A 22543-nucleotide genomic window follows, 5' to 3' on the forward strand; every position below is an offset into this window, starting at 1 on the left:
CTGAACTGCTGTGGACAGTGTAGAGGCTGCTCTATATACCTCACTGAGCAAAGGTCAACTGATAAGCGCTTCTGTTTATGGTGCCAGCTTCGCTGGTACAATGTGCACTGGAGGGCCAGACAGTCGCAAAAGTGAACTGTCCAGGGTGGCTGACGGAGTGTCCGTGTGAAATTACGTTTACGGCGGTGAATGAGCTGAGAGCAGACAGCATGAGTGGGTCATACTCTATGAAAGCTGATGAACAGGGAAATGGATCTTGCGAGTCTTTCAGGTTTGTGTCCGTGAAACGGCCGGCCGCGGAGAGCCCAGCGTGCTCTGCCCAAAGCCAGCCGCCCTGTAGCCTCAGCGTGAGCGGAGTGTCCTACACAGTCAGGTAAGAATGAGCTCTAATGGAAATGATTTCAGTTTCAAAATACCAGATAATAATGTTACCCTTCAATGTCTGGCAAACACGACAGCATCTGTGTTCTATACAGCATTTTAAAGTCATTCTGACAATGTCTTGCCTTCATAATGTTCAATGCAAAATAGACAACATGAAAATGAAAACTAGAAGTTCAAACATTTGTGTTCAAACAATGTTGCTGCTTGTCTGAAACAACTTGTGTAGAGATAAGTACAATTTCATTTTACACTAAGAGTGTTGTTGGTGCACCTGAGTCTGAAACAAAATTTTATAGTTTATTTTCAAAAGATGAACTGAAAAGCACTGAACATTTGAAACAGTGCAATAAAATTGTTCATTTTTTAGTGAAACCCTTCTGCCGACTTTCACTAGAAGCTTATGACACTGTCTGTCTTATTAGAGTGCTTAAATAATTTATTCACATGTTGCAATTAATTGCAATTGTAATTCATTTTCAGTTTTTAAATCTATAATTTTGGCATAATTAAGGTAGTTTAAAAATGATTGATTAAAATATTATCAAAAATGACTTGGATTTGTACTTTAACAGTGTTTTAAATATTTCAGTGTTCAATTCATTCTGTAAATTGTATATAACTACTATATTATATATTTATTATGATATATGACATACTATGTCATATGTTATTAGCTATAATGTTTAATAGCTAATATGTCTAATATATTTTTTACATTTATTTTATATTATGTTCAGCAATTTAACCTACCATAATTACTGAATAATAAGCCTTAGAATTTGATAAACCTGTGAATTTAAGAAATCACATTTCAGTTTTGTAATAATGCTTTCTGTAGATAGAAAATCAATTCAATTTTTGTTGAAATGTTGTTGCAGATTTCCATGAAATATTTAACGATTTCTCTAAATATCTCTACTGTATTTTGTGCTGCATTGTTGTCTGACCAAAAAAACCTTTTATTAATACATTTTACAAACAAAAAGTGAATCTGAGCTAATCGGAATGTGATGAATCTCGCATGTAAAACAGACTTGTTTCAGATGTACATCAATGTGGATTGTCAACAGCTCTTTGTGTAAATGTGATGTTTGATAACCCTGTTCCTGTGTCAGTGAGCGTGTCGGGCCCTGGTGGGATCTGAAGTCTTATAGGAAAAAATGGACTCGGCAGATTCTCAATGAGGTGTCGTTTCATGTGGAAAGCGGTCAGATAATGGGCATCCTGGGGAACTCAGGTGAGGGTTCTAACAACATCTCTTTATAAACCTGCAAAATATCAGTTTACAAAAAGACAACTTGAGTAGTTCTTCTCTGCTGTATCAGTAAATTACCTGCCTGCCCACCGGACATTTGCACACTAGTGTTGTTAAGTTAGTAAGTTCTCTTCCAAGTAAGTGAAAAAAGGAACTAAAATAGCTTTTTACTAGCTTTTTTCCATAATTGCTACACAGTGTTTAAGGCCTGTTACAGATGTATGCAAAAGTTTTGGCACCCCTGGTCGAATAACGTTTTGTTGGTTTACTAAGTGAAAATAAGTTACACACTCCACTACAGAGGACACACTTCTACACTTGCTAATGTACAATTACTGTTTATTTGCTAAATGTAACAGGGGGAAAAATAAAACAAAATGTGGCCTGTGCAAAAGTTAGTACACATTTATATTTTATGTTTTATTATTTTTTCCAATATGTTAAATTAAGCAAATAAATAGAAATTGTGCACTAAAAACGCCATATTTAAGTTTGCTCTCTGTAGACGCTGTGTTAACTCATTTTCAAGAAAACATATCATTCGACTAGGGGTGTTCTAACTTTTGCATGCAACTGTATGTTGACTGACCTGCTGTCTTGAAACCATTTTTCAAAATGAAATGCTGAATAATTTCCACATGAATAAAGTGTGTTATACCAGCTCAACTGTTGCCGAAACAGAGTAAACTGAAAGACCAAATTGTTAATGCCATTTATTTGCATGGAAATTATTTACATATTTAAATCAGTGCTTTACTGTATTATAATGCAACTACATGTCAAAGATTATTTTCTGAAATGTACAAATATCATCTATGGCTGCTAAATGCTGGCATTTGTCTACAGGCTCTGGAAAGACCACTCTGCTGGACGCTGTCGCCGGTCGCATTGGCAGTGTGGGCACTCTCACCGGGGAAGTGTTTGTGAATGGAATAAAACTCAAGCAAGAGCAGTTTCAGGACTGTTTCTCTTATGTGCTTCAGGTTAGTACACATAAGACACGTGTGTATGTGTCTGTGTGTTTGTGTGTGTGTATGTGTGTGTGTGTGTGTGTGTGTGTGTGTGTGTGTGTGTGTGTGCGTGTCTGATGTTGGCCTGACCTTCAGTCTGTGAGCGTACAGCAGATAAAGAAAGTAGGGGAAGGTAACAGTCTGGGTTACTAGAAGTCAAGTCTGCAGAGCAGCCTTATTAACTTTAACACACTCTGTGAAGTTAAAGCTGTGAGGGTTCTGGAGGACTCAGCGCTGCTCAAATAAGGTGCACTGCTCCTCTATAATCTTCCTCTGAGCCATTCATGTGTATCCACTGCGAAATTAAATAATCACCAACAGGCCGCAGTCATTTAGGGTAATCTCTAATATTATTACTGATAAACTCTTCAGGACTCTAGAGGGCTGTAAACTAAGCCAGTCATTAATTTAATTCTCAGGAGCTAAATCGGAGGTGCTGATGTTGAGGGTATAGAGACGTTAATAACCCAGAGAAGCTGAAATGGCCACTCAGACAGTCCAGAAAGTTACACTCACAACTCACTGTAAGAGACTTTCTGTAGCAGAATCACTGTTCATGATCAGTCACTATTCAATTGCTGTCATTTTATTTAAATCAATTTAGACATTATAGATTACATAAGACATTCGTCAGAAGATGTTTAAAGATGTTTTATTTAACGTAAACAGAATGTAAAGAGAAATATTTTATTAAATGATAAATAATGTACTGTATTTATTTAATTTTTTATTTCAAATATTTGATAATATCTGCTCACCACTGATGAAATATGAGGCTTTCTGGATTTTAAATTTGTTATGACTTAATTCTCAATGTTTAAAAGCTTTCTCGTTCATCATTCTGGATAAAATGTAAAATTTCTATAAAATTGTGGAATAATAGCATCATAGTCTCGTGGTAACTTCACAGGAGAAGGAAAAACTTCACTTTTAATGCAAGTCAACAGAACCAGACATTTTTCCAAGTCATTTTGGGTCAATCATCCATGGTCAATCATCATGAAATTTACACACAATGTAAAGGACAAACAGTATTTTCAAATTATGTCAAAAACGACAAAAATGGAGATACAAGGTTTTCTTCCGACAGCAGCAATATATATATATATGTATTGCTGCTGTTGGAAGAAAACTTCTCTGTAAAAGTGCACAAGTCAGAAACCACTCAGAGGCTCCTGAAAAAGAATAGAAGCTGTAACACAGACAAAGAGTGGACACACTAATTGCATTTTTTTTTTAGTATTATTTTGATTTTGTTAAATTTATATTTCTGTTTTATCTGACACTAAAATTCATTACTTGTACTTAATTGTTTTTAAATAAATGAAGGGTGGTCTCTGACTTTTGCACAGTAATATATATACATAAATAATTTTATATAATAAAAAGAAATGTTATAATTAAATGTATAAAATTATTCTATTATGATGCTCTACAACTTACCAGATTTCATTAGTAGGAAACTTTGAAAATGAGGAAATTTCTGATGTATCTAGAATGATAAGCAGAGCTGTAGATGATTCTATAATGACTGAGGAAAAAGGCTGTATAATAATGAGAATGAAGAAGTTATAACCCAAAATGCCTCATATTTGAAACAATCTCATTATCATTTATCATGAAATAACTTTGTGATATTCGTTGAAGACCTTTTGATTAAAACATCTTCAAAAGGCTTCTGGTGTCTATCTTGTAGTGTTTCAGTCCACACTGTATAAACAACAGAACAAAATAACAGCAATTATTAATATGAATAGATGTGATTCCAAACTTTTGCTAGTGTGTTCTGCAGTTCTAATCTGATCTTAAGGTCACCATGTCCGATGCAACGCATTGACTAGAGCAGGGAATAAGAATAATAAGTGCATTCACATTACAATATGATACAATTATTAAGACTAAAGCTGTTATAATAAAAGCATAATTTTTGGATACAGCCAGGTTTCCCAGTCACAAGAAATAAGATCAGAACAAATCCATTACATTTAGGATAAGATATTAGTATGGCAAAAATCTAAAATAATATTTCATAAACTCTTTTTATTTTCCTGATAATTCTGACAGTTCAGATAACTGGATTTGAAAGTGATTGTAGGGATTCCAAAAGACCAGGGATTGTAAACATACATATTGAAAAGTCTTTAAGAAAAGGCGTGGGGGTATTTTACTGCATGATATGTTATGAGCTGAGCTTGGAAGTCCCAACAGCCAGCAGCATGAAGAATCGCATTTCACAGCTCTGAAATTACAAGTTTATGTTTCTGTTTGTAAGCATTTGAGTCAAAAGCTTTCCTATGTGGCTTCCAATGTGATATGATTGCAGCCTACATTGTGAATAAACTATCTAAACTAAGGTTTTTATCTTCAGGAATTGACGGGTGTGTAGTATATATTTGATGGAAATGGAAATGGCTTTACAAACCCCTGGGCTATGGCTTAAAAAGGCTGTTATGTGCTACTGGTGGTTTGTGTGAAAGCATTTCCACTGCCATTCTTCTCTAATGGCCACTATCCCTTTCTCTCTGCTTCTCAGAGTGACAATCTCCTGAGCTATCTGACAGTAGAGGAAACTCTGACATTCACGGCTCAGCTAGCTCTGAGGCAGCACTCTTCCATGGCAATCCGCAAGAAGGTGAGTTCTTCACTGGCGCCATGGAGAACCACAATGATGAGGATGTAAACTCTGGCCTATAATGATTCTGTTTGATTATGATGATTTAGGAAACGATTTGATGCATCATCAAGAGTCAAGTTTCCATATTCTGATTTGATTTCGTTATTTTGGTATGATTAACTATTATTAATGCTTTATAATTATTATGTTTAAAAGTATGCACAAATGTAGTGGAAGTAGTGGAATACATGCAATAAAAACTACAAACAAACTAACTCTTTTTGGTTTTTTTTTTATTTGACGATAGCTTGAGATTTTTTGAGTTCACACTTCATTCAATATTATTGTAATGCATTTTAAGCAATTATAACATTGCAAAATTGATTGTTTGTCTAGAGTCTAAAATTACAGCTGCATTGAATCACATACTTCTGGTTCCTTTCTAGGTGGCTGCAGTCATGGCGGAGCTGAGCCTAAGCCATGTGGCTCACAGTGTGATCGGGGGCCGAATCTTTCCTGGTATCTCTAGAGGGGAGAGGAGGAGAGTGTCCATCGCTAGCCAGCTGCTCCAAGACCCCAGTGAGCTTCCCTTTCACTTGCCTAATCTTAACAATGTTAAAAGTATATGTCAAAAATTTTCAGACTAAAAAGACGCTTGTTACAGAAGCCAATAAGCAGGTGCTGGAACATCTTTCCATTGGCTTCTATTATAACATTTTAAACGTTTGGAGTCATTGGGTTTTTTATTCTTGTCTAAGTGCAGGGAAATTATTGTCCATGGTCATAAGTCATATTCTGATGCAGCAGATAGAGATTAGGTTGAAATGAGGTTGAGATGACAAAGACATTCAGAGTTGTTTGATGTGAAATAGTTTATTGAAGAGAAACTTACTGGCTCAGATTTCTTTACAGTGATGATGATTCTTTACAGTGATTGGAACCAAGGGTTGTGATGTCTGCAACACAAAAACAGCCTTTTTATTTACTCTAGAAATGAAATGGTGAACCCACTCGTGTCTTCTGAGTTTTTATAGGTAATGTTTACAGTTATGGTAAAATATTGGTAAATCAGAAAATAAAAAATCTTTATCTTGCCTTTATAATGCCTTTGCATGTGCCATGAACAACTTTTAAAAATGACATTTTAGGCCAAAAATATATCTGAAAACTACAGTGACACAATGTCTCAGGCATCAGGCACTGTATTCGTGACCATTCACCTAATAACTTTCTGTGATGTAGTTTTTTAGAGGCATTAAATGCTTAGGTTGTCAGGTTCCTATCACCACCACTGTGAACAATTCTGACTCTTTAAGTTTCTCTACAGTGGAGCATTTCACCAATACATTGGACAGAAATTTTGAAAAATTGGTGGAATTCTCCTTTAACATCACATCTGCATGGAAAAACTATGACATATTTCTGCACATTAAAGCACAATTATTGTTCATTTGCAAATTAAACATATTAAAAAAATAAAATATGAAATATGGCATGTGCATGTTTAGGTTTGCTCCATGCAGGGGTGGTCTTCACTTCTTTTCACTTAGAAAATCAACAAAATGTGTAATTTGACCAGGGATGCCTGAACTTTTGCACACAACAATATATTTGATCATGTGTTAGTAACTATGCTGTTCCCACACAAGCTGTTAATGAAAGGAGTTTTATATAGTTTTGCACAAAAGTGAAGCAGGTAAGCACAGACTCCAGTCCTGATCCTCCAGAGACGAAGCGAGGGAAAGAGAATATTAAAAGAGTGAGAGGGAGGGTTATCATGTTTATGGAATTAAGCTGGGGTCCATGAGGATCCCTCTGGGGGTGCTTTATCTAGCTCCTTGGACCTGAGTGGCATCTTGGGACTCTGGACCAAGGATTAGCCCCCTTCTTAACTAAACACAAGCACGGCCAATTATAAAGGCTTCACATTGGCTGCCTCCTCCAATCAAGCAGGAAATGAATTAATCGTGCAATTAATTTGGCTCCAACTTTGGACAAAGACAATTCTATTAATTGTTCTATTAATTGGACGAATTAATGAGTCAGGTGAGACTCATCTTAAAGTTTCTTAAAGAGGCCATAAAGTTAAGTTATGAAAAGTTCCTCATGTTTTGGTCCTTCTGTTCTCTGACTTTCTGCCTTGTGTCATCTCAGAGGTGCTCCTTCTGGACGAGCCAACCACGGGCCTGGACAGCATGACGGCCAACCAGATTGTGGTGCTGTTGGCGACGCTCGCCAGGAGGGACCGCATCATTGTAGTGACCATCCACCAGCCCCGCTCGGAGCTCTTCAGAGTAAGTACGAAGAAGCTAAACATCAGGGCTGCCCAAAATGTACTCGAATAGCACTAAATGACTTTTACAAGCGAGGTGATTAACCTAGATGTCGCTCATATCAGATTGCCATAATAGTCATGTGGCCTCGTCATAAATGTTAGTGGTTTATGAGTTAACTCACTCACAAGGTCAGGATGCAATAAATTAGCAATATTGTGAGTGTCCTCTTCTGCCCATAGATTTTCAGCACAATAGCCATAATGAGCCGTGGAGAGTTAGTGTTCTGTGGGCAGCCTGAGGAGATGGTGGACTTCTTCAGTAGATGTGGCTATGAGTGTCCAGAGTACTGCAACCCCTTTGACATCTATGGTACTGTTATTCTGCTGAAGGCCTTACACTCGTTGACCCTCTGTTCTTGTCAACTGCTCTTTTTATACTGTCTAATAGTAAAGAGTCATTATGTTCTCATTACATTTTCATATCTTCAAACAAAGAATTGTAAAGGTGCCTGATTGTTTTTCAAAGGCATCAGTGAAGTAAGCATGTGATTAGCAACAGTGTTATGACTAGCCTAGTGACAGCATTTTCTGCTTGATTGTACTAAAGTTAACTTCTCAGGGAGGTTTTATGATGTTTGCTCAGAATGGAGAGATATACTGATGTACTGATATACTAATATGCTATACTGATAATGGCAATATGACACTGAGTCACCTGTTCTTACTCACAGTGGACCTGACGTCAGTGGACACGCGCTGCAGTGAGAGAGAGGCTGCCACCTACAGGCGAATGCACGAAATCACCTCAGCGTATCAGAGCTCAGATATTTATCAGAACATGATGTCGAAGATTCAGGAGAGCTGTCACCATTCCAACAAACCCGCGATCCCCTTCAAGAACAAGAAGTCCCCCAACTGTCTGTCCAAACTGGGCGTCCTCCTCAGGTGGGGATCTCTCATTTGTCCTCTGTCCCTCATGACAAGCAATATGTTAGTTGCTATAGCGCATTGCCTCTTGGCTTTGTTTCTTATCTGGAACCATGTGCAGATGAAAGATGTTCCAGGGTTATTGAAGGTCTTTGACATTGCCAGCAGAGATGATGTCTTATGTGTTTTAAGTAATAGTAGGAATAGTATTTATTAGGGGTGGGAATCTTTAGGCACCTCACGATTCGATTCGATTACAATTCAGAGGGCTGCGATGCGATTATAAAACGATTATCGATGCATCTCGATGCATCTTTTTTTTTCTATATAGCATTGATATTTTCTCACTACAAAAACTAAAACTACAAGAACAACCAACAGAAATATATTAAATATACACAAAATATACACAGAATATATACAGAATATAGAGACAATATACATTTTAAAGTGACTAAGTAACTCGGTGTTATTGTTTAAAGTGACTTGGTACCTTTAAAGCAAAGTATTTGTAATGATCCATAATGAACTTACTTCCAATATGTTTTTTAATAAATCAAATGCAAGTGATGCGGCAAGTGAACTAGAAGGCTCTCATTCAGTGCTCTTGTTTGGAGCACGAGAAGCTGCTGCTACTCATCTGCGATAAAATGCGCAGTTACGGTGAAATAAGATCCAGTGGTAATGGATGTCCACGCAGCACACGTTACAGCTATTCTACCCGTTTTGTTTAATGATTTTATAACTTCGGTTTTGGTCTCGTTGTAGAGACGGGGGGGATCACTGTGTCAGTAAAGTATCTTTGAGACGGGACGTGTGCAACATAGCGCGAAAGCAACGACTGAGAACCGCCATGCAGACTGCAGGTCACATTGCAGCACCACGGTAAAGTTAGTTTTGTTTTCGATATTCGTCTTTTCGGCGCTAATAACATTTGATCGGACTACGGTAGTCAGTAAAGACTTACATATTCATGACAGTCCGACCACAGAGAGTGATGCACTCCTGTTCTTTTGCGGTTTGGGTGACATTTAACGTACCGCTATTTTGTGTTAATACCATAGAACTGAGACACGTTTTTCAGTCGGAAGGAAAATCGTGCACTTCTAGACCACGCCTACATCCATGCACACGCCTCTGTTTTCCTCCAAAGCGTTTCAGCGCATTTAAATACATATTTTAATTGTTCGTGCTAACAATAGACACCGCCAGACAGGAGAACATCAATAGCTCCATAAACACTGTGTCCATACACATCTGATTAATTGTGTTATTTGCTCTAAATTATGGTTAGAAATACACACCACTTTAATTTAGAAAAAGGACTTTGAATTAACCTGTAACTAAAATGTACTTGCCAATACTTGTCCTAAGACATTAGCAGTCTTGAAGGTTTAATAGATCCTTAACCATCTATATTAGTTTAAAAAATGAGAGTGTAGAAAAGAAAACGTCTTATTTAAGTGGATCAAATTGCAAATCAAAACAATTTTATATCCATCAAAAACTCAGTGAGTCAGAATTAAGTTATTTTTTCCATTTTCAATTTCGACATTTTAGACATTGAACATTTAAAATACTGCTTAGATTGAAAATGCAGCATTCACTGCAATTAATGCAGCTGAAATGCTTTTGAAGGTTAAAATACAAATATTAATATAAAGTAATTATTGCAGTACATTCACAATTCAAAAGTTGTGTATGATTGCTGAAACCTCACTGCACCATACACAATTGTTTGTAGTGTTGGGTGTAACACAGCTGAAATTAATAAAAAGTAGTCACAGCAATATGTCCAAAATTTAAAGGTTGTGCATCATTGCTGACACCTTGGTGCACCATACACAGCTGTTTTTTATGTTGTAAATAATGCAGCTGAAATATTATTGAAATTCAAAATATATAAACATTAATATAAAGTAGTTATTGCATTATATCCAAAATCCAAAGGCTGTGCATCATTCCTGACACCTCACTGCACCATACACAGCTGTTTTTAATGTTGTAAATAATGCAGCTGAAATATTATTGAAATTCAAAATACATAAAAATTAATAAAAAGTAGTCACAGCAATATATCCAAAATCCAAAGGCTGTGAATCATTGCTGACATCTTGGTGCACCATACACAGCTGTTTTTAATGTTGTATAAAATTTAGCTGAAGTATTTTTGAAATTCAAAGTATATAAAAATTAATAAAAAAGTAGTTACAGCAATATATCCAAAATCCAAAGGCTGTGCATCATTGCTGACACCTCACTGCACCATACACAGCTGTTTTTGATGTATATAATTTAGCTGAAATATTATTAAAATTCAAAATACATAAAAATTAATAAAAAGTAGTCCAAAATCCAAAGGCTGTGCATCATTGCTGACACCTTGCTGCACCATACACAGCTGTTTTTAATGTTGTATAAAATTTAGCTGAAATATTATTGAAATTCAAAATACATAAAAAATAATAAATAGTAGTTACAGCAATATATCCAAAATTTAAAGGCTGTGCATCATTGCTGACACTGCACTGCACCATACACAGCTGTTTTTAAATTTGTATATAATTTAGCTGAAATAGCTTTATACTTTATATTAATGTTTATGTATTTTGAATTAATAGCATTTCAACCATATTACATACATCACTAAAACCATTGTATATGGTTCAGCAAGATGTCAGCAATCATACACATCTTTTGGATTTTGGATGTAATGCAATAACTGCTTTATATAATTTTTTATTTATTTTGAACTTCAATAATATTTCAGCCACATTACATACAACACCAAAAATAACTGTGTATGGTGCAGCTAGGTATCACCATTCATACAACTTTTTTGGATTTTGGATCTAATGCAATATCTCATTTAAATAATTTTTCATATATTTTGAATTTCAATTATATTCCAGTCACATTACATACAGCACTACAAAGAATTGTGTACAGTGCAGTGAAGTGTCAGCAGTCATACACACCTTTGGATTTTGGATATAATGCAATAAATACGTTATTTTTTTAATTTAATTTCAACTTCAATAATATTTTGCCCATCTTATAAACAACACTAAAAACTACTGTGTATGGTGCAGTGAGGTGTCAGCAATGATGCACAGCCTTTGGATTTTGGATATAATGCAATAACTACTTTATATTAATTTTTATTTATTTTGAACTTCAATAATATTTTGGCCATCTTACATACAGCACTAAAAATAGCTGTGTATGGTGCAGTGCAGTGTCAGCCATGATTCACAGCCTTTGGAATTTGGATATATTGCTGTGACTACTTTTTATTAATTTTTATGTGTTTTGAATTTCAATAATATTTCAGCTGCATTATTTACAACATTAAAAACAGCTGTGTATGGTGCAGTGAGTTCTCAGCAACGATGCACAGCCTTTGGATTTTGGATATATTGCTGTAGCTACTTTTTATTATTTTTTATATATTTTGAATTTTAATAATATTTCAGCTGCATTATGTACAGCATTAAAAACAGCTGTGTATGGTGCAGTGAGGTGTCAGCAATGATGCACAACCTTTAAATTTTGGACATATTGCTGTGACTACTTTTTATTAATTTTTATGTATTTTGAATTTCAATAATATTTCAGCTAAATTATATACAACATTAAAAACAGCTGTGTATGGTGCAGTGAGGTTTCAGCAATCATGCACATACTTTAAATTTTGGACATTGCTGTGACTACTTTTTATTAATTTTTATGTATTTTGAATTTTAATAATATTTCAGCTGCATTATTTACAACATTAAAAACAGCTGTGTATGGTGCACCAAGATGTCAGCAATGATGCACAGCCTTTGAATTTTGGATATATTGCTGTGACTACTTTTTATTAATTTTTATATATTTTGAATTTCAAAAATATTTCAGCTGCATTATTTACAACATAAAAAACAGCTGTGTATGGTGCACCAAGGTGTCAGCAATGATGCACAACCTTTAAATTTTGGACATATTGCTGTGACTACTTTTATCAATTTTGAATTTCAGTAGCATTTCAGCTGTGTTACACCCAACACTACAAAGAATTGTGTATGGTGCAGGTAAGTTTCAGCAATCATACACAACTGTTGAGTTTTGAACGTACTGCAATAATTACTTTATATTAATATTTGTATTTTAACCTTCAAAAGCATTTCAGCTGCATTAATTGCAGTGAATGCTGCATTTTGAATCTAAGCCGTATTTTAGCTACATTGCATCCTCAAGTGACATTCAAAGTTTGTGTGTCATCACTGAAACTTATCTGCACCAAACACTGCTGACTTAAATTTTCAGTGTCTAAAATGATATCGAAATTCAAAATGAAAAAAATGTACAAGATTTAAAACTTACATCTGACTCACTTAGTGTTTGATGGATTTAAACTTTTGATTTGCAATTTAATCCACTTAAATAAGACGTTTTCTTTTCTACACTCTCATTTTTAAAACTAATATTTTAGATGGTTAAGGATCTATTAAACCTTCAAGACTGCTAATGTCTGTCGATTACCGAACCTCTGTCATCAAGCTAACTAGCTATATCAGTATACAGGTAATATCAGTTTTTACAGGTAAGGTTTGTTCAGTACTGTTAGGACAAGTATTGGCAAGTACATTTTAGTTACAGGTTAATTCCAAGTCCTTTTTCTAAATTAAAGTGGTGTGTATTTCTAACCATAATTTAGAGCAAATAACACAATTAATCAGATGTGTATGGACACAGTGTTTATGGAGCTATTGATGTTCTACTGTCTGGCGGTGTCTATTGTTAGCACGAACAATTAAAATATGTATTTAAATGCGCTGAAATGCTTTGGAGGAAAACAAACGCGTGTGCATGGATGTAGGCGTGGTCTAGAAGTGCATGATTTTCCTTCCGACTGAAAAACGTGTCTCAGTTCTATGGTATTAACACAAAATAGCGGTACGTTAAATGTCACCCAAACCGCAAAGGAACAGGAGTGCATCACTCTCTGTGGTCGGACTGTCATGAATATGTAAGTCTTTACTGACTACCGTAGTCCGATCAAATGTTATTAGCGCCGAAAAGACGAATATCGAAAACAAAACTAACTTTAGTTGTTTAGGTGGTCATAGCAGCGATGCGTTATTCGCATTTATAAGCAGCGCACTTGGTTTCCTGGTCCGTAAATATGCAGCGAGAGACTGTCAAACACTAAAAAGTGGCGAAGATGAAGTCACTTCTCTTTCGAATTCTCCCGTTCCACCTTAAATGGTTAGAATTTAAGGTGGAATGGGACAATTCAAATAAGAAGCGACTTCAGCCTCATAAAACAGTCGAACGCTGAGAGACATTTAACTGATCTACTTCTGAGGAAGTTTTCTGGTGGAGATGGGAGGAAAGCGGCTGTAGGCGAGTCTTAAAGCAGAGCGAAGTAAATCTGCGCACTCGTTTATATTGTTTAGCCTATACTAGGACATTATCACACACTGAGACATACTGGACATTAAATGTTGTGGCTCCCAAGCTGGTTTGATTTTTGTTGAAAGGACAAAATGGCTCTTCTTATCATTTGAGTTGTGACTACTGACCTAACCTGGCTTTAACGCAGAGGCTGCCGGTCGGATTTCTCACTCATCCAGTTGTGTTTTTGTTATGTGCCGCCACAGACTGTCCGGGCGCTGCACTTCCGCACTTCCAAGTTCCCGCCTTTTGCGTTCCGTCAACATTACGTTATAAATTAAATATTTAGAAAATCGATTTTTGACATTTGTGAATCAATTCAGAATCATTCACGCCCGCATCGCGATGAATCTAAGAATCGATTTTTTCCCCGCACCCCTAGTATTTATTCATTTATCCATAAGAAACAAAGTTCCTGCTGTAGACTGACATCATCAAGCCTTGTATCAATGATAGAAAAGGGCTGCATTTACTAAAGGGCAGCATTCTTAAGGCTACACGACACAACTGACATAATTATATAGCAACTATTCTGCCAAATTAGTTTAAACTGCAGTGCCACAGTAAAAGTATTCAGACCTTAGATATTTACAAATTATGTTATGATCTGCTTAAACCCCAGGCATTTATTGAGATGGCAAGTTTAATATATGCAAAAATCATAATTTATAGGTTTATCATGTTTGTCATAATGTATAGATTTATCATGAGTTAGATATGCCATAAGCAGAGCCTTATTTTAGCCACACCACTGATCTTTAGAGCAGTTTTTTCAAACCATTTAACATTTGGTAAAGTTTCAGTAGGCAAGGCAAGGAAAGGCAAGTTTATATATTCAAAGTGCTTTACTTTGATGAAAGACAAAGATAATTTAAATTATAAATTAAAAAGTAACAAACTAAAGGAGAATAGAAATTAAAAACATGATTAAAACAGTAGATTTTAAAAGAAAAAGTAGTAAAAAAAAAATAAAATAAAAATACCATTAGAATATTGAAGTGCCGTTACAGGAGAGAAGTGCAGTAGAGCTAACAGTGTTCTAAACTGAGCTGAAAGCTGCTCAAACAGGAACGTTTTCAGCATGGATTTAAAAGTGTCCAGTGTCGGGGCTCTTCTAATGCTCTCTGTCAAATGGTTCTTTTTAAGAGCAGCATAGTAGTGAAACGCTGCTTCTCCAGGTTTAGTCTTATGTTAAGTTGGACTAACTGACTAGTTCCTAATGATCTGAGAGTTCTGTTTGGCTCGTGTTGCTGCGACATATCAGATAAATCTGCTGGGCCTACACCATTAAGCCATTTACAGACCAGTAATAGTACCATAGCCAGAAGTTCGACTGCTCCATAGCCCAATGCTGGGGGGGCTTTATACCCCTCTAGCCAAAGTTTGTCATTGGGCATAATGATGTTAGGCTCATGTGCAGCTTCCCTTCTTTTACTCCTAGTGAGAACTCTGACAGTTGCATTTTGAATCAGCTGAAGCTGTTTGATTGTCTTTTTTGAGAGTCCAGTTGGGAGACCATTACAGTAATCAATCCTGCTAGAAATAAAGGCGTGGATGAGTTTCTCCAGGTCTGCTTTAGTCAGAAAATCTCTGATCTTGTTAATGTTGTTAAGGTGATGAAATGCTGATTTAGTGACTGCTTTGACACGACTGCTAAAACTGAGATCAGAGTCCATTAGTACACCAAGGTTATGTGCTAGTTCTTTAGATTTTAGGGATCTCGAGTCCAGACAGACAGCTTGTCTGTGCCTCTCATTGCTATTCCCAAATAAAATAACCTCTGTTTTATCTTTATTCAACTGCAGAAAGTTTTGTCCAATCCAGTTAATGATGTACTCAAGGTACTTACAAAGTGAGTCAAGGGCACTATAGTTGTTTGGGGAGAGGGCCAAGTAGATCTGAGTATCATCTGCATAGCTATGGTAAGATATTCCATAGTCTTGTAGTATTTGGTCAAGAGGAAGCATGTGTGAATTATATAAGAACAGCCCAAAAATTGAACCTTGGGGGACACCACAGGTCGCTGGCACTCTCTCAGAAACATTATTTTCTACTCTGACAAAGTAGTCCCTTCCATGTAGGTATGAACTGAACCATTTTAGGACAGTTCCTAAGAGACCAACCCAGTTCTCAAGTCTATCTATGAACATTTTATGGTTAATGGTATCAAAGCTAGCTCTAAGATCGAGCAGTAGTAGAACAGATTTGAGATGACTCACTGTATCGATTAGTATTTGATTATTAAGAGCACTAAACTGGGATGTTTTAACCATGATATCTTTATGCGGTGATGGAGAGGTTATGGGCTCTTTGGTGCATATAGATGTATTAATAGCTTGCCTGAAATGATGGATTTTAGAGATGCAATCTCATTACATCTCGTTAATAGTGCTATGACTGTTTTGGTATAGATATTTATAAAGGCTTACTCCAACAAGTGTCAGCTGTCACAACACTTGCTGAGGCGAAATGAAATCAAACTTGACGAAAGCAGCCTTTATGTCTTATCAGCTGTCATGTTGTAGTTGTCATGTGTAGGTAATGTGCGTGTTGTGTAACCTTTTGAATGTTGCCCCTTTTCTCATCCTCTAATAACCTCTAAGATCTTTATGTGTCTGTGCCTGATAATGACAGGAGCCTGGAGCTCAAATATTGACAACTAATTAAGGCATCTGACCCCATTTTCCACTCATCTCTTTCTTCTCTGTCTTTGTCTCTAGGAGGACATTAAGAAACTTGTCTCGAGACAGGATGGGCGTTCTCATGCGTCTCTCTCAGAATCTCATCTTCGGTTTCTTTGTGGCCTTCTTTGTCATGAAACTTGGTAATGACGTCGCTAAAGGTGCAGTGCAGGACCGAATCGGTATCATCTACCAGTCCATGGGTGCTTCACCGTACACTGGAATGCTGAATGCTGTGGCCCTGTGTGAGTTACTGCTTTAGTCTATGTATCAGCTTTAATCAAAGCAACTTTGAATCCTGGAGTTGCAAACTTGCACATACTTTCAATAGTTCTTGACTGCATATTCCTTTTAAAAACAAATAAATATCACAGTACTGAGAGAGCTGCTCAGCAAACTAAACTTTTTTCAGCTCTTTCTGCTTTCACACAATAACAGGCACAGTTTGTCATGAGCACTACACCCAACTGCTGGTAAAATCTGTTTGCTTTTGCCTAGTCCAAACACCCTCGGACTAGAAAGCACAAGAAAAACGTCAGCAATCAAACTCTTAAAGTTAACGTGGTGGCCTGTGGACCAAGAGCTTGTCTACCCCTCGCTCTCTATCTCCCTTTACTCTATGTGTTCATTAATGATAAGGGAAAGACTTCAAGACTAAGACTTAGAGCTGGCCTCTAAGGAGGGAGTGAGAAAATCCACTGCAGTACTCAACTGGTCAGCACTGCAGACTGGCCTTGAGCTCCTGAGATAACATTCAGTGCTATCATAAAATGCTTGTGCTACTGTATTTTAATCTTTCACATAGTAGATCTGATTCAGATCCCAAAGTTCGTGTCCATGCTGACATATGAGCATTGTAAAAGTGTCAAAGGTTATACTGTAAATGAAATAAATATGCAAATAAAATCAGCGGAACAAAATAAAGGAAACGCATTCATAGCAGAAAGATACATGCAGAGGGTTATAAGACAAAATAGTACAAAACAAAACTTTATTCGTTCAGATTTACCACTGTTTTACCATTATTTACATTATATATAAAAATTTAGAAGTCATGTGTAGGTTCACTGGAGGTTTTGGATAATAAATAAAATGACAGTATTGGACAATGTGACTCCTGGTTCCTATCACCACCACTGCAAAGAATTTTGTACAGTGCACAGTTTTACACAAAACCATTCTCTCAATGATTTAATTATGCGGAATTAATTTTATTTTATTTTAATTTAATTTTAATGTACATGCAAAATGTACTTACATTTTATTTTATTTTTGGTCATAAAAAAGCAATAAATTACTATGTAGTGTATGCAAGTTCCAGAAAACTTACAGAAAGGCTCCTGGAGTGGCAGACCTTAATTTTCAAAAATATTTATTAATAAACCTTAATGACATTAGGTTGTTTATTGTCCTGTGTTTGAAGTATATGCTATGGTCTCTGCAGTCCCTGCTCTGAGAGCAGTAGCTGATCAGGAGAGTAAGGATGGCTTGTACCAGAAGTGGCAGATGTTTCTGGCCTACATCATTCACATCCTGCCCTTCAGTATCATCAGCGTATTTATCTTCTCCTCCTTTCTCTACTGGTGAGTCGACTCTTTTTTCTGCTGTGTAAGCATTCAGTGTATGGATGTGTGTCCGTGATGCAACTCAGGTTGGGCTGAACTTTATCCTGATAAGATTTTTTTCTAGAAAGAAGGTAGGAGTGAGGGAAAGGTAATGGACTGTCAGGCAAGACTGTGAAGATAAAATGTGTCCAGTTTTTACCACACTGTGGTACTTGTTACTTGTTTACATACTGTGTCCCTGTGTGTGTGTGTGTGTGTGTGTGTGTGCCATGCGCATCTCAGGACGGTGGGCATGAACCCGGATCCCTGGCGCTTCTTGTGTTTTACAGCTGTGGTCTTGGTGCCTCACATTATTGGTGAACTCCTGACACTGGTGCTACTGGGGGTCGTTCAAGACCCCAACATGGTCAACAGTGGGGTGGCCTTGCTTAACATAGCTGGGATCATGGTGGGCTCGGGGTTCCTCAGGTAACACTGTCATGTTGTGATTATGCTTTATTTCCAGTTAAATATGCCACATCCAGAGGTGTAGTCTATGTGATATACACATAGATACACTATGTGTCCAAAAGTTTGTAGACACCTGTTCATTGTTTCCTCTGAAATCAGGGGCGTTATTAGAGGATTTACCCCCCTTTGCTGTAGCAACAGCCTCAACTCTTCTGGGAAGGCTTCACACTAGATGTTGGAACATTGCTGTGAGGACTTGATTGCATGCAGTCAGAAGAGCATTAGTGAGGTCAGGCAGTGATGTTGTATAGTTAGTTCTGGATCACTCCAGCTCATCTCAAAAGGTACTGGATGGAGCTCTATCACTGGAGAAAACACAGCTCCACTGCTCCATAGCCAAATGCTGGGGGCTTATATCCCTCTAGCCAAAAGCTTGGCATTGTGCATAGTGATGTTAGGCCTATGTGCAGCTGCTCCAGATTCTATTGGCAGTGCTTTCCTATAGAGATACACAAGCTGTGTTGAACACCTGGGTGCACCTTCAAGTAACTGAATTCACTATTTAGAACTGGTATCTGGACACTTTTGGACATGTAGTGTATATGCTATACACCAGTCCTAGGGTCCTAGAGATCGACCACCCTGGGCTCAGATCTGACACACCTGGCTCTAATATTCATATGTCCCTGAAACCCTTCATTACCTGAATCAGGTGTGTTAGATTAGAGCTGGAACTAAACTCTGCAGGGTGGTAGATCTACACAACCAGAATTGGGCACCTCTGCTATACGCCCGCTAGCAATCTACTAAGATTTGTGTATACCCACTTAAAAGTGTACAGTGCCTTCCATATTTGGCCATTATGAGAGCACCAGTCTTTCCATGCTGATTTTGATACCTGAACTCAGGGTTCTGGCTGAGCCCAATGATTTAGATGATGTGGATTTGATATTTGTGCTCTGTTAAGCCACTCATGTTTCATATCTGAAAAAAAAACAGTAAATTAGACAGTAATTTACTTTTGCTGCAATCCTAACTACTTAGATATGAACTGTTTGTTTCTCATTAATTTAGAAAAAATCAGCGATTGCAATGAAAAGAGTCATATGTAGGTATAACTACAAAACTCTCATGCTTTACAGGCCTATCCAGACATTTTAGACATGGCAAACTGTATCCTCTTTCCAAAAATATTCAGTCAAACTCTAACTCTATGCAATTTAACATCATTATGGATATATGGTAGAGGCTAACATACCATAGTCAAGCCAGTTGTACACTGACATTCTTTTTATGATTGTACAAGTTTTTAGTTCAGTTTTTCTGTAATGTCTATTATTTTTTACTGACTAAGAAACAGTATCAGATAAGAATGGGCCACATCTAATCTTCGATCTGTTTGATACAGTATCGGCACCGATACCAATCCAGTATATTGAACTGGTACATCACTACCAATTACTACCATTGCATGTGAAACTTTGAGCAAAGATGGCAACAGGTATCGATGGTAAAAGGTAATGCTGTGTTGGATATCAGAGGGAAAAGAGGAATAAATCTGATCCAATCCTGTAACAAATCTGTTGTGAAATAGCACTCACTCACACTGAAAGATGTGATATTAACTGTGTATTTCCTCTTGTGGGTTAGTAGAGTGAGTGAGTAGTTTGAGCATGATGTCTGTCTTAGGTGAAGTGTATTAATTAAAAATAGCACCACACCAACCAGCCCCACACCCCAGCACATTAGCACACCTACAACACATTTACATGTCCGCAAACCCACATGTTACATGTTTTTAAGTCTCTCCCTGCTGCCACTGCGGTACCCCTGGTGCTCCATGTTCGCCGCTCCACATGGCCACGCCCCTCAGTAAAACTCCATCAGTTCTAGCCAAGTTGACTGACAAATTGAAAACAAAGGCGTTTTACAAATGCCAGTCACATAGCAATTTGCCAGCAACCAGCTACCTCTAGGAATTATTCTACCTAAAAATGCCTTGTGCCATTGCCAGTTGGTTGCATGCACAGAAAATAGGCCATTGCCCCTTTAAAATTTTGATGTTTCCAATAATATCAAAGTTTGACAGAACAGTCACTGCAAAAGTGAGAAAATCATTAAGTGGGACTCTCATGTGTGCTAGTCACACTTCAGACTGGACTACACCACAGACCATAACGTACACTTTAGGAAACGTTGACTAAGATTAATATGATATATTAAAACATGCTTCTCTACTTTTGAGAACAGGAATACTCAGGAGATGCCAGTGGTGTTCCAGTGGCTGAGTTACCTCACCTTCCAGAAGTACGGCTGTGAGCTCCTCATTGTCACCGAGTTCTATGGCAAGAACTTCACCTGCAGTAAGAAATGTCCCTCTTTACTCCTGGATTAAATACATTCCACACTTAAAGAGGAATTCCACCAGTTTAAAAAAATTGCTAGATAATTTAATTCTTTAGATGTAAATAAAATGTGAAATGGTGTGTTGTGGAGAGACTTATTGTGCTGTAAAAAGTGGAAGAGGGCAAATATTGATAAATGTAAAGTTTAATCTGATGTAAAAAAAAATTTTCACAGCTTCATACAAAGTAATTATTAAATCAGGCAAACTGTTTCTATTTTTTTACATTGTGACTTGGATTTCTTTACAGTGGTGATGATATGAACTGTTGTAATGTCTACAATGCAAATACAGCCATTTAATTTACAATCCAAACTAACCAGTGAATCTACACGTCTTCTGAGGTTTTATATGTAATGTTGGTCAATGTTTTATGTAATGTTGGAAAAATATGTTTCATTTGAAACATTAAAAACAATGTTTAGGGTATCAGGCAGTGTTTTCACAACCGTTTTATGTAATAGCTTCAGCTCTTCAGCTGCCTGGTTTCTATCACCACCACTGTGAACAATTCTGACTCTGTAAGTTTCTGTAAAATGAAACATTTCACACCAAACCACTCTGAATGACTTATTAAACATATTAACCATTTAATTATGCAGAAATTTGTAAAAGTTGGTGTGATTCCTCTCCAAGTAGAAAAGTTCTCAAGCTGTTTCTTGACGCTCTTATGCTCTGACTCAGGTGCAGCTGCCAGTAACCCAGGAGCGTGTTTTGTAAAGAATGGTGACTCTATTATAGAGCAGGGTTACCCAGGAGCACCTTCACGCTACACTCAGGACTTTCTCCTGCTCTACACCTTCCTGCCTGCACTCGTACTGCTGGGGGTCATCAGCTTCAAGATACGAGACCACCTCGTCAGACGCTGAGCCTGGGTGTGTTTGTGTGTGTGTTTGTGTGTGGAAGCAATGAATGTAATGTGTGTTATCTGCCTTTGTCAGATGACAATTTCCAATAAAAATGTAGAGTTTAATTTAGTCAGTAATCCAATATTACATCCCCCACACTGCCTTGGAGGTGCGGAGGTTATCTGTGTTTCTCTTTGTAGCTTATCCAATAAACTTTGCTGGTCATAGCAGTAAACAGATATAATAACAGATGATAATCAGTGTGACTGTATATATTAGATTTTGCATAATAAATGTTTAAACAATAAAACTGAGTGTATTTTAGTATTTGCGTCTTTTATTTTTGTCCTGCAGTTAATAAGTAACAGCTGCTTTGACGTTTTATATTACAATCATTCAGACTTCTTTAAAGGTCAGACTTCAAATAAAATGTCAGCAGATCTAAATATAGTTTTCACTCCAGGTGACGTTGATCTGAGATCAAGGCTAGAAATATAAACCCCAAACGGAAACTGAGTTAACCTCAAAAAACAAACAAACAAACAAATAAAACAGCAAAAGCATCTACAGTTGAAGTCATATGTTTACATACACCTTTGCCACATTCATTTAAACTTTTTTCACAATTCCTGACATTCAATCCTAGTACACATCCCCTCTCTTAGGTCAGTTAGGATCACTACTATATTTT

At 36.9% G+C, this 22543-nt stretch overlaps 1 protein-coding gene across 1 annotated transcript; it reads left to right on the plus strand.

The window, feature by feature from the left end:
* Positions 1–8: 8 nt before the first annotated feature.
* Positions 9–22179, plus strand: abcg5 (ATP-binding cassette, sub-family G (WHITE), member 5). Its single transcript, XM_036573839.1, has 13 exons — positions 9–373; positions 1500–1621; positions 2486–2622; positions 5183–5281; positions 5710–5842; positions 7418–7557; positions 7779–7908; positions 8270–8483; positions 16625–16830; positions 18030–18168; positions 18433–18618; positions 20851–20963; positions 21689–22179. Exons 1-13 carry the CDS (start codon positions 78–80, stop codon positions 21871–21873), a joined length of 2100 nt encoding a protein of 699 aa, XP_036429732.1. The 5' UTR covers positions 9–77; the 3' UTR covers positions 21874–22179.
* The last annotated feature ends 364 nt before the right edge of the window (positions 22180–22543 follow it).

The sequence above is a fragment of the Colossoma macropomum genome, unplaced genomic scaffold (assembly GCF_904425465.1).
Source record: "Colossoma macropomum unplaced genomic scaffold, Colossoma_macropomum, whole genome shotgun sequence".
In the NCBI taxonomy this organism is placed as follows: Eukaryota; Metazoa; Chordata; class Actinopteri; order Characiformes; family Serrasalmidae; genus Colossoma; species Colossoma macropomum.

Excerpts from the sequence above, each read along its gene's own strand:
- abcg5 (XM_036573839.1), top strand. The coding sequence starts at position 78 with ATGGTGCCAGCTTCGCTGGTACAATGTGCACTGGAGGGCCAGACAGTC. Across the intron at positions 7,909-8,269 it reads CAACCCCTTTGACATCTATG|TGGACCTGACGTCAGTGGAC; the intron begins GTACTGTTATTC and ends TCTTACTCACAG. Across the intron at positions 18,169-18,432 it reads TTCTCCTCCTTTCTCTACTG|GACGGTGGGCATGAACCCGG; the intron begins GTGAGTCGACTC and ends TGCGCATCTCAG.